An 11685-nucleotide genomic window follows, 5' to 3' on the forward strand; every position below is an offset into this window, starting at 1 on the left:
TCCTTAGTCGCAGTGATGACTTCGAGAGCGTTATCCGTGCGAAGAGAAGCAAGCAGAAACGCGGAGAGCTCACATAATCTTATTCCGATGCTACTTGTTGCAGGAGGCTCTCGAAGTTCTGCGTACGACGCCCAGTACGGTCGAGTTGGTGGTGTGTCGGCTTCCAGGAGATAGTAATGTCACGCCACCCGGTGCACCGCCGCCACCCCCGGCAAGACGGGAGCCATCGTCGTTACGTTTACTCAACCCCCTGCCGCCCCTGCAGATCGAGCCTTGCGGCGTAAGTACTGCTCCTCTGAAATGATAATGCTTCCATAAATGTATACACGATGGTCCGTCGCGCTTGTCGCGAATTGCAGGGTGAATACATAATAATGGATAATGTAATTCTGATGATTTAATTCCGTAGATAACTCGTTGCACATTGGAGAAAAAGAAGATTTCACGCAGAATAGGATTTAGCATCGTTAATGTAATATTCCTGAAAATTTCGGAATGTATTTTAAGAATTTTAGGAATATCGATTTTGGAAATGTGATTAATGGTGATATAAATGCTAATTTCAACGATCATGAGAGTAGCCGATATGATAATATGATAATGCGATAATATGAATGTAAATTTCAGTAAAGATGAATTATCGGTGACGCGATTAAATATTGTGTAATAGTAGCAATACGTATATTAGCATGACACTGGAAATATAATTACAGTGTTTAATTGCTCGCAGCGATGTACAAATAAAATAATTATTCATGAAGATGATTTAACCATAATATGCATCTTCTAAGAAATGTATATTGATTGATTTAATCATGCAACGAGTTTATTTTGACATTAAAAGCAGTTAGTTTTCTACTTTTCGATTAATTAACGCTTGACTAATTGGATTAGGAGTACCGCGAAAAGAAACTTTCATTTACAGAGATCCGTTTTTTGAAACTCGATCCATCTTCGAGGTAATTTTCGTTCAGGGTGTAATATTCGCGAAGTGGGGCGATAAGTGCATGTAATATCCCCTTATACCATATATTACGATTTTAATATTCAATTCTCAAGGGGACTTTGATATCGATCCGCGGAAAGTAATATTCATAAACAATAGTCGATGCATATGTAGGATCGCTTGTTGCAAGGCCATGGCTCTCTAGCGCAAAATGCGAAACGTGCGACCACGTGTGAAAATTCCGCATATAGAATGCATATGTGAATACCAATCCGATGAATATTTTTCGTGCATAGCTCGAAAAGTGTGTTCCATTTTCCCTTTTCTATTTTTGACATTTTTGACATGGAGTCACGCATCGAAAAAAGGCTTTCGAGCGTTTGCTGTCGTTTGGCGAGAGAAACCAATTCTACAGAGATCACCAAACGTATTTCGCTTCTTTATGCAAACACGATTCTCTACTAACATAAAATTAATTAATTACTTCTCCCAATTAATTAGTTTACAGATTTGAAGACTCGCGAGAGTCTACGGCAGATAGATAAATCAGATGAGAAGGATAAACGTAACTGTTCACAGGAGTTCGACATCGAGATGACGAAGGTTGGCGGCAGTCTAGGTTTCACCCTGAGAAAGGTGGATAGCAGTGCCCTAGGTCATTACGTACGAGCGCTGGTGCGAGAACCGGCGTTGAGCGATGGAAGAATCCAACCGGGTGACAAGATTGTCGCAGTGGATGGCGCGCCACTCTCACCGATGTCGCACGAGGAGGCAGTCCAGCTGCTGAGACAGTGCGGACCGACGGTGAAGCTGCGGCTGTACCGCGACCTGGCGCAAACTCCGGTCTCAGCGCTGTCGCCGACAGAACCTGATCATCCTCTCCGTCCACCACGAACGAGCTTGAGGTATCTTTACTTATTTATTTTCTATTTGTTATATTTATTTCTCTTTTATATTTAACTTATAGTATTATAACAGAATGATGAAACTGAGAGAGAGAAAGTTTGAAAAAAATTAATTGAAGATATAAAGCAAATTTTTCTCATATGAGTTTTTTTATTAAAAGATGAAAAAATTAATTAAGATTAATGAAAATTAATTCTGCAAATTATTAAATTGCTAATGTCCTTTAGTAACGATTAATCGCGCTTTGTTATAATTCAAAGATTTAAGTATTAAAATATCGAATATTGAGAATGAAAGAAAAATATTATCAAATATCGAAACGAGGAAAACCTGTAAAATCAAAGCATGTGTAAGTGGATGAAGTGGCAATAACTCTGAGCGCATAAATATTTAAAGGAAATTCAGAGAGACTCTCTTTGTCGTCAGTCTGTTATCTAGTTCTATTTCATTCGTCGACCCATAAAAGAATATTTGATATGGCAAATGTGATTTCGACTCTATCTCTGGCGGATATTCCTTTACGCTGTGTATCCGGAATCTTGTGTATCGCGCAATCGGTTTCCTCAGCAACATAATCGAATACGGAATCAATTTATTCCTTCCGTTTGAAATCAGTGAAAGAATATTGCCGGTAAAAGATCGTGGATCGTGTCGAGACGCGATACACAGACGAGTCTGTGCTCGTTTCACAATATCTTACATCGAGATCACCATATATTCGGCACCGATGCTCTCAACGAGTTATGACTCTTGTATTCCACGTTACGCTCGCAGACAAGAGGCGGTGGATATGTTGTGCGATTTGGCGGTTCGCAAACTGTCACCCGGTACGTCGAGCGGATCCAGCAGTTGCAAGCAGCAATCGCCCGGTGCATCATGCAATTCGCCACGAAGACTGCGTCGACTCGCCACACGTACTCCCACTGCCGAGATGGATCAAGGTATTGCCATATCCTAATTAATTAGAAACGCACGAGTAAGCAGCTTTGACGTAACACGTAGGCTTTCGGTGAAACCGGGAAAATTATGCGGAATCGACGTCAATCAAAAGGGATCATTTTGATAATATTAGCGAATTAATTATTACAACGCGATAAATTGATGTGAAAATTAATCTGGAAATCTTATCTGATATCAATAAAAATAAATAATAATCCTTATATCACGAATATCAAGAATTGATAATAATTTATCAATTCTTTGATATAAATTTTTCTAAACGTTCCTTGGTAATCACGATTTACAAAATACGTCTCTTGTGTGAGAGGAGAAAGGAATTTGGTACAAATTGAGAGAATTAACAGTGACAAGCTATTACGTCAGAGACCTCCTGGTTACGTTAAAGTAACGACCGCATGTTTGTCTCCCGGAATTATCTGGTATCGTGGAAGATTATGACGACCCTCGACGATAGCATCGAGTCTCTCCATGACAAGTCTGTTCATGACAAGTTTACGTTCTCCACAGAGATCTCTGAGAGCAAGTTGCACGATGTGCGAACGTCGTCGTCGACGGCCAGCCAGGCGGAGACTACGTCGGACTCGGATCAGTGTTCGGTGCGGACGCAGATCACCAATTCCCAGGCGAACACACCCGCGACCGACATAATAATCGATCCGCCGCCGCTCTACGTCGTCTGCGACGACGACGGCGACGGCGACGGCGACGGCACGTCGAGGATGACGCCCTGCAACGCAACAGTCGCCAGACCACGTTTCCTGGATCTGTCGGCGCCGCAGGGTAAGCCACATTTCCAGTTCTGCAGCGTCGACTCAGACGGGGAATATCCTGGCGAGGACGTGATCCTCGCCGAAGCAGAGCGCAGCCGACTGGCTGAACCGAGCTACAACGATGACAGGAGCGTGACGGTGCTGTCAAGCGACGAGCACGACAACGACCTGCCATCCGAGCCGGCCTCGATGCCGCCAGTGCTGTCGTCCACCAGCAGCACCAGCACCGCCGCCTTCAGCTACAAGAATCCAGCCTATCAGAGTGCCAATCCGGCCTGTGGCGGTGCCGTCAGCGATCCGGCTGTGCCCAAGAGCAAGGCCACCCACTCGAGCGATCAAGACATACCGGGTAATTATGTAATTTTATACCGCGTTTTCTCATCGCTTTCGTTTTATGCTCGGAAAACCGGGTGAATTGATGGGATCAAGTCTTGATCGATTAATGATTCTGGCTAATTTATTTGCTTCCCATACTCGTTAGATCGCTCGTTTTAATACTCGTTTGGTCTTCATGCGAAACTTGATTCGTAATTAATCTTAATAGTCTTAACTTTGATATCTTAATTAATTAAATCAAGCTTGAATGAATTGAAACCTGCTTTGCTAATAAATCTCTAATCTTGAAATTTATTACATAAACGTGGATGTATATATTAAAAGATTTACTGCTAAATGATCTCAAGTCCATGTCTCAGATCTTAAGTCTCAAATCTCAAGGGATAAGGATTACGCGTTACGGAAATGCGGTAAAGCTGCAGAAAGTTCGTAATCAGCTTATAAACTCAGCAGCTCCATTTTCTTAAAATATAAATTTAAGACGATTAATGCAAGATGAGCTTTCGGCAATTGATCGTTGCTGCTTGCGCAGAAACGTCGATCTGCCGATCACGCGCTATTTCGCTCGTTGAAGGCGTAAAGCCGTCCCGATGGAGGGAGAGAAAGAAAGATAAGATAACAGTCTCTGTGCGCACCGCCGCAAAAGTAGCGACCGATTCGCGCGGCTGTCAATCGCCGTTACTCTCGCTCCGACGATTTCCAATTTTTTTTGTCACGTCATGCAGGGAAGATCCTGGGAACGGACGATCCAGCTGGTAGCAAGGGACTGCTGAAGTGGAAGGGCGTGATGTTCGCTCCGAACGACGAAGTGGATCAAGCCGCCGATCATGATCAGGTGGACGCCGGAAGGGACACCACGGACTCGGTTGTCGGCGCTGAAGACGTCAAGCAGGATAGCGAGGTGAATTCCACGATACATGTTGCATTTCCGTCTCTGCGTATCTGACAGATACGCGGGCAGGTTTCGAAGTCCGGTTTCGCTATCGACGTACGACCCATCTTATCAAAATGACAAAGCTGTACATTGTTATTTTTGTACATTCATTTTATTGTCGGATACATTAGTTTTTATGTCGGAGCGCGCGATCAGGAACGCGAGAATGTTGCATCGCAATGTTGCGCAATCCACGTTCTTGCTGTTACAGGTGTTCATGGTGGAGCTGACGCGTGGGTGGAACAGCCGGCTGGGCTTCAGCTTGCAACCAGAAGGAAATCGCACGGTAATATCGGTCGTGCATCCTGATAGCGTCGCGGCCAAGGATGGCAGGCTCAAGCAGGGTGACGTGTTGCTGATGGTGAGTCTTGTATTTCTTTTCCTTGAGCTGTTATCTGATTTTCTACCTTGCTTGATCAGTTTAAAGAAATCAGTGTTGTATGATAAAATATTGAGTCACCTTTTATTTGAATTTATTTGAATTTTACGACTGCTCGTATCCACTTTGAAAATACATTAATATCGTAGAATTCGTTTTTAATTCAATCCTTTTCTCTTTTTGCGCCAGGTTAACGAGGAGAGCGTGGAGCACATGTCGACCGCTGACATAATAGATCTGTTGCGCAAAATACGTGGCTCGATAGGCATCACTGTGATGAGGAAGTCCAAGCGAGAGAACGTGACGTGACGTAAATCTAGTACACGATCGAAATAATTAAAACATAAAAAAACCGTAAAAGGAACGATTTGATCAACGTATGCCTAATCAGTGATGGATTTGACAATTTGGAAGCCTGACGTATAGAAGAGATGCACCGCGAAACCGAGCCAGACATAATTTTCAACGAAATATATATAAGAAAAGAATAATCAATAAGAAATAAATACTCGAGATAAAGAAAAAAAGACACAATAGATGCCGTAAATCTTCAGCGACGAACGAGAACTAAATTCGCCACTGTGAGTAACGATGAAAGATCGTCCGTGAGAAAGAAGAAGTATCTTCTCAAGATAATCTTATCATATTTTCTATCAAGGAGCCAGCGCGAACACCGCTGACGGCGCGAAAAAGATCGTCTTTGGTGTCCTGGTTAAGTTTAAAGAGTGCAAGACCAGAAAGAGAATGATATAAGAAAAATTTGACGATCATCAAGAATGACTTCGAAAGAATATCCGTTTATCTGTGAGAATTTCTCAAGGGAAACCACGAAGATTTGAAATCAAGAGGGCACGTCAAATGTTCAGCTGCGAACTTGTATCATTTGTGGCTTCAGGTCCGCTGCAATTGCAGCACTCTAACGTGATTTATTGGCTGTTATCCCGGAGAAGAGCTTTCAACATAATTGAATTGGCAACCTGAGTTGCGCATTAATTGTAGAATAGTCGAAACATCTTGAATCTCATTCAAGGCGCCCGTTAATGATGATTCCCGATCACGTAATACTCTCGAAAAGCCTGTTGTATTCTCTTACGATATTAACGCGCGCTTCAGCAGCAAATTCGAGAATCAAAGGGCAAATCAAAATGTGAGATTAGGAAATATTGCGAGACGAGATTTGATGGAACGTAAATCACATTGTTTTTCCGTTGCGGAGGCGATCTCGTCTTTCTATGAAACTGCGATATGCGTGTATGTATACATATATATAAAGATACTCTTGAAAGATATTCTTGAGAAAGCAGAAGAAACTCTAAGAGAGCTAAGTCTAAGAGAGCTTGTAGTTGATCCTACATATCCTCGTAAATTATGTATTCAATAATTATTGAACAAAGAGGTAAGAATTGTGCGAAGGAGATGAATGTAGAAAGAGCTTGACTTATGTACTATACATCGCGAATTTATATAAAGCTGAATCAGTTGATCTCACGCGCGCATTAATCCCGCGCGGGGCAAGATCGTCGTGTAGGGCAGCTAATTTCCACACTTCAGCTTTAACTTAACTTCGTCCATAATTAGGCGAGAATCTGCAGCAGATTGATACTTAAAATTGCGTGTGATAAAAAGGAGCGCGACATAGTTTCTTCGCGCCCGAGCGGGGGAGATAATCTATTTTCAGGAAATTTCTCCACGTAGGCTAGGTAATAGGAGCTAGGTAATAGGAGACTAATTGGCCTTTTGTTACGGCGGCGGCGATCTTTTTACCGTTGATAGTATCTCGCTTCCTCAGAGACACCGTCTCCTCAGTCGCTCGTCGAATCAAAGTCAAAAAGACAATCCTGAACGCCACGAACAAGCGTCGCTAATTCGAATCGTTGACGAATCGAGCGGTGAAATGAACCGCGACGGACAGCTACTTATAGCGTAACGTCTCGCACGAAGTCCAACGCTTTTGATCTTCCCGCTGTAGAGAGAAGCCCGATGATCGCACGCCGAGACGGAGAAGTTTAGATAGAATCATCTGCAGCACATACATACGTTTCAGCGTTTCGAGCAACTACCTCGCGTGATGCCATACCGCGGTGGAACAGAGACTGCTGTCAACCGTGGATTCGCGCGAAGATGATATTTTACGCGCGTAAAAAAAAGAAGAGATCATTTTCTAGCCGCGCAGAGGAGAAATGAGAAACTCGCAGGAGAAACGTCGACTATTTTGCTCTACAAAGCAAGTCTCTACGGGAGATCGTAAGAGTTCGTTAAGATACGCGAATTTCGTCTTTAGCGACGTTTCTGCCGAATATGAAGAGGATTTCTCGTTCCTGTAGTAATAACGCGCCTCACAAGCTGAGAGGAAAAGGTTTCGACTGTAAGATTTCATGCGGACTGTAATGATATAATAATGTAATGATATAATGTTAAGTAGAATTAGATGAGAACGATATGTAATGAATGTGATAGAGCCGTTTCATTTACGGTAGTTAGCGCGCCTGCAAATCTAACAAAGTTAGACGAGTTTATCAGAGTTTATCAGAACGGATCACGCACGCGTGCGTGTGTACATAGAATTGACTGTATAATTGTATAAATCGATACCAAAGTGTATTAATATCAAAGTTGCGTAATATCAAAGGCAGATATTTTATCCGTTGCGAGTGATCGTTAAAGACGGGTAGCTATATTTTGACATTACGCGCGTCGTGCTCATTAAATTATTGTTAGCGTTTATGGTTATCCAAGATACGTAAGTTGGTCGACTTTGCGCCGGTCGATCGTTTCATCCACTGTTGGCCTCCCTTTTTCCCTCCGTTTGGAATAGTGTAAAATATTCAATAAAATTTAATGTCTTTGATAAAAATTCTGATATCTTTCCTACCAAATGTCGATACGTTTATTATATTAAAATGTTGGGCAGAAGGTTGCAGATATGTTTAATTATTAGATGAATATTATGCGTATTTCAGTATATCCTGGATATATTTGGAAATATAAATCAAGTATAAATCACATTCTTTTGCGAAGAAGTCTGTTTAAAATGACAGATATGACAATATATATTATTGTATAAAATTAAGAAATATATTGCATGAAAGTAGCAGAAGGATGTTCGATAACAACATACATTACGATTCTATCATATATATTTTTCTGCTCTTATCTCTTCATCTTTTGAAAAAAGAATATTATTTCGTCTTTCTTATATATTAAAGGCACTATGTTTATTAGTAAAAATATATTATTATAACAAGAGTCAAATATTCAAAATTATATGACTGTACATTAATCAAAAATCTCAGCGTCTTCCGCTGTTATATTCTATATAGCATTTTCCATTTTCAACAAAAAATATACAAATTGATTCTCAATCGCAATTCTATGATTCAACTTACGTTGTTATCTTTTTCATTCTTTTGCTGACTCCATTCTTCAATTTAACAGTTTCCTTCACGGAACCGCGCGGATTTTTCGAACGAGTTGCACGCAATCGTCCCTTCCCACTTTGTGGCTTCTCCTCCTCGTTTCGTGTGTCCTCACCAAATCTCCCATTATTGAATCCCTTGGCCTCGCTGAGGCCAAGCCTGGCTGATTTTCTGATACTCGTCGATCTGTTCCCGTTCTTCTCATCGTCGCTTAACACGATTGTCATTTCACGCTCTCGCTTACGAAAACCGCAAACTTTTTTATTCTCGTCCAATGAATCCAAATTTTCCTTCTCGAATTTTGTACCGCCGGATTCGTACTTTTCCTTCGGATTTACGTGTAATTGCTCGCGTCTCGATCTCTCTGCAAAAGTCAACCTTTTTTCACAAAGGCTTCCATCAAGCTCCAGCAAGGCAAAAATTCACGAAACAAGAGTAGATCCTATTTTATTCAATTTCCTTTTAATTTTAAGCATACGTTACGTACCATAATCGCCTCGAATATCATCATCGCCGTTTTCCACAATCGAGTCTTCATCGCGCGAATCATTTTGCCGTCTACCTTCCGATTCGGAACGTGTAACGTGTCTCTCCGGGCTGTATGTTGCACCATGTTTGCGCCTCTTCGCAGATAATGCAATTTTTTCCCTATTTTCAGATTCGCTTCCGATAAATTCGCGAATTGACTCCTTTTCATCGGCCAATCTATCCTCCGAAACGTCACGCTCGCTTGGCCAGTAACTGGAAGTCATCTTTGCGTGCATTAAAGTAGCTTCAACAGATTCGTCAGTCTCCATAATCTCCGTTTTTACAACAGTATCATACGAGAGTGGACTAGCTTCACGCGAGCGACTCGAGGAGTCGTTGGAAGCACATTGGTCGGAATCATTGGACGAGCAAGACAACTCGACTGTCAAGAAATTCGTGGGATGTTCGCTGGAGTACGTCTGCAAGGAGCACGACGCGTTAGAATCCGAATCGTCGACGCGAGAATTGCCGGATTCGAAAGACAGGAAGTCGCTCTTCTCGCTAGTCGGACTGTTACTCGCGACGCAATTTTTGTACGGCACGCCGGGATTCTTCCCGCTCAATATGTTGCGCCTAACGGGCAACTTTCGCGGACTATCGGTGTGCATTTTTATCCTCGCGATCAAGTGATTGAAGCTGTCTTTATTGTCGGCTACTGGAAATAAAAAGAAGAAAATTCAGATTTCTACTGCTTGCGTTACAATCTGCAAGCGACCTAGAGATACGTACGATACTTCTTTCTCTGTTGCTCTAGAACATTGTGCTCTGTATGTCTGTTAACGTTCAGTCTCTGAAAAAAATGTAATATAATACCTACATGAGAGGAAATTGTAAGAGTAAATATATAGAACAATTATGTGCGACTATGTACTTACATTGGACGGTTTTTGTAATTTTTTTTCCAAACTCTCTTCCTCTTCGCACTGTTTAATCAACTCCGGCACAGGCCTCGGTCTAGCTTTATCACATTCCGCATTATAAAGAACAGTGTATTTTTGCAGTCTGCTCTCTAGTGCTCTCCTGTCTCCTTGAGACGACAAGCCTAATTCCTTCAGTTTCTTTCGTATCACGTTGTCTTTCATTAAACTTAACACTAACTTTGGCAGTGGTTTACGTTTTGGTTTATCGCTGCAAATTGGCAAGAAATCAAGTAAAGATTTCAGGAAAGATTAAACTTTTAAGATAAATTTTCTCTTTAACAAACTGAAGAGATAATAATCAAGTTTAATATTACATACTTTTCAGGTTGAGCCCTTGCATGATCCCTTTTTAAGCAATCGTCCAGGTGCTTATTTATGTTACTTTGAGGCACGTCTACTCTGCAGACTGGACATGTCACCACTTGGCAATTCTCCTCGTTTCGAAAACCCTTTCTACTCTTGGGTGTAAACATTGATGGTATCTTAAGGTCTGCGCTGGTGCTGGGAGTAGACGCATCTTGCTGATGATCCTTTCGCCCGCAAGGTGTTGGCACACCTAATGATGTACCACCTCCTAACACTGGACTATCAGAAACCTTATTTAACATCTCGTCTGTGTTGGAAGCGACTTGTTTTTTCTCATATTCATCGCTGTTCGGCCAACACTCGGCTCTTGAATTCTTATCTCTTGCGGTTGGTGTCTTCTCCGCACGAAATGTTTTCTCAAGCTCCTCTTTGACGTTCAAGTACTGTTCAATGATCTCATCCAGGATCTTGTTCTTTCGTAAATCTTTCTCGTACGTCTCCTCGGAACAGGTCGGGCATTGCGTCTTGTAATGCAGATACTTTCTGATGCACAGGGAACAATCTGCAATTGTGGAAGATGCGTAACAGGCATGTAACAAACAAACAACATTTTGCAGAATCACTCACAATTGTGCGAGCACGAAGTTACAACGGTGGTGTCCATGTACTCGTAACATATCCCACACGTAAGTAATTCCTCGATATGCTGCAACAAAGAATTTAACATTAATTCCTCGTAGCGAGTAATCATCGGGCGCGCAAAACCTCACGATGTCATTTTCGTGAAAAGTACCTTTAAACCCACATATTCCGCCGGCCACATCGTCAATCTCGGGGTTAAGGTGTTGCCTCAATATAATCCCGAACGTTGCGTTCTTACTTTCACATACTTTCAGTCAACATTTCATGATTTTAACACAATATTAATAGGAAAACGTGCGTACGACTGACGGAAAAAAAAAGATAATTTCATTCAACCACTAACAATAATGCGGTTTTCGTTGACGTAGCTCGGTGCAGTTTGGCGCGGTGCGCAACAACGCACTGTAAGAAATCACACCGCAAGAACGGACTCAGGTATGAGTGGCTCCGAAAGGTTTCAATGGGTCAAATAGTCACAAAGAACACAAAGGAAACCGAAAATGAAAAATTGGACAATATCGAACACCACTCCCCGAGTCTGCTAGCGCTGCACTGGCACCGCATGAACGCGCGTGCGCGAATAGAACGCATAGCGTTAGGTTAACCCGATCTCGAATCGCTCTCGAGGACATCGACTGATCG

At 42.1% G+C, this 11685-nt stretch overlaps 2 protein-coding genes across 3 annotated transcripts in view; one reads left to right on the top strand and one right to left on the bottom strand.

The window, feature by feature from the left end:
* The window catches only part of LOC105287577, a 107886-nt gene extending 99809 nt beyond the window's left edge, over positions 1 to 8077 (top strand). Inside the window, exons 6-12 of the mRNA XM_011353198.3 lie at positions 104 to 280; positions 1526 to 1851; positions 2627 to 2793; positions 3320 to 3931; positions 4644 to 4819; positions 5064 to 5213; positions 5421 to 8077. Of these exons, the coding sequence (XP_011351500.1) occupies positions 104 to 280; positions 1526 to 1851; positions 2627 to 2793; positions 3320 to 3931; positions 4644 to 4819; positions 5064 to 5213; positions 5421 to 5540 (1728 nt within the window). The 3' untranslated portion in view covers positions 5541 to 8077. The remainder of the gene's footprint in view (positions 1 to 103; positions 281 to 1525; positions 1852 to 2626; positions 2794 to 3319; positions 3932 to 4643; positions 4820 to 5063; positions 5214 to 5420) is intronic.
* Positions 8078 to 8188: 111 nt separating this feature from the next.
* On the bottom strand, positions 8189 to 11599 carry LOC105287573 (E3 ubiquitin-protein ligase RAD18). Of its 2 annotated transcripts, none has more exons than XM_011353188.3 (7): positions 11195 to 11599; positions 11029 to 11107; positions 10414 to 10944; positions 10051 to 10303; positions 9905 to 9965; positions 9135 to 9830; positions 8189 to 9011 (listed from the first exon to the last, which is right to left on the bottom strand). In XM_011353188.3, the coding sequence occupies exons 2-7, from the start codon at positions 11076 to 11078 to the stop codon at positions 8614 to 8616; spliced, it is 1989 nt and encodes a 662-aa protein (XP_011351490.1). In that variant the 5' UTR covers positions 11079 to 11107; positions 11195 to 11599; the 3' UTR covers positions 8189 to 8613. The 2 variants fall into 2 exon arrangements, with proteins under 2 accessions (XP_011351490.1, XP_011351489.1); XM_011353187.3 differs by having other exon boundaries at positions 10414 to 10963.
* Between the last annotated feature and the right edge of the window lie 86 nt (positions 11600 to 11685).

Source organism: Ooceraea biroi, chromosome 5, assembly GCF_003672135.1.
Source record: "Ooceraea biroi isolate clonal line C1 chromosome 5, Obir_v5.4, whole genome shotgun sequence".
Taxonomy (NCBI): domain Eukaryota; kingdom Metazoa; phylum Arthropoda; class Insecta; order Hymenoptera; family Formicidae; genus Ooceraea; species Ooceraea biroi.

Bases quoted from the DNA above. Each gene is read 5' to 3' on its own strand.
- LOC105287573 (XM_011353187.3), bottom strand. From the start codon at position 11,224: ATGTGGCCGGCGGAATATGTGGGTTTAAAG. The intron at 11,108-11,194 runs GTACTTTTCACG...TCTTTGTTGCAG, and splicing joins CGGAATATGTGGGTTTAAAG to CATATCGAGGAATTACTTAC. The intron at 9,966-10,050 runs GTAAGTACATAG...CATTTTTTTCAG, and splicing joins AATTACAAAAACCGTCCAAT to AGACTGAACGTTAACAGACA.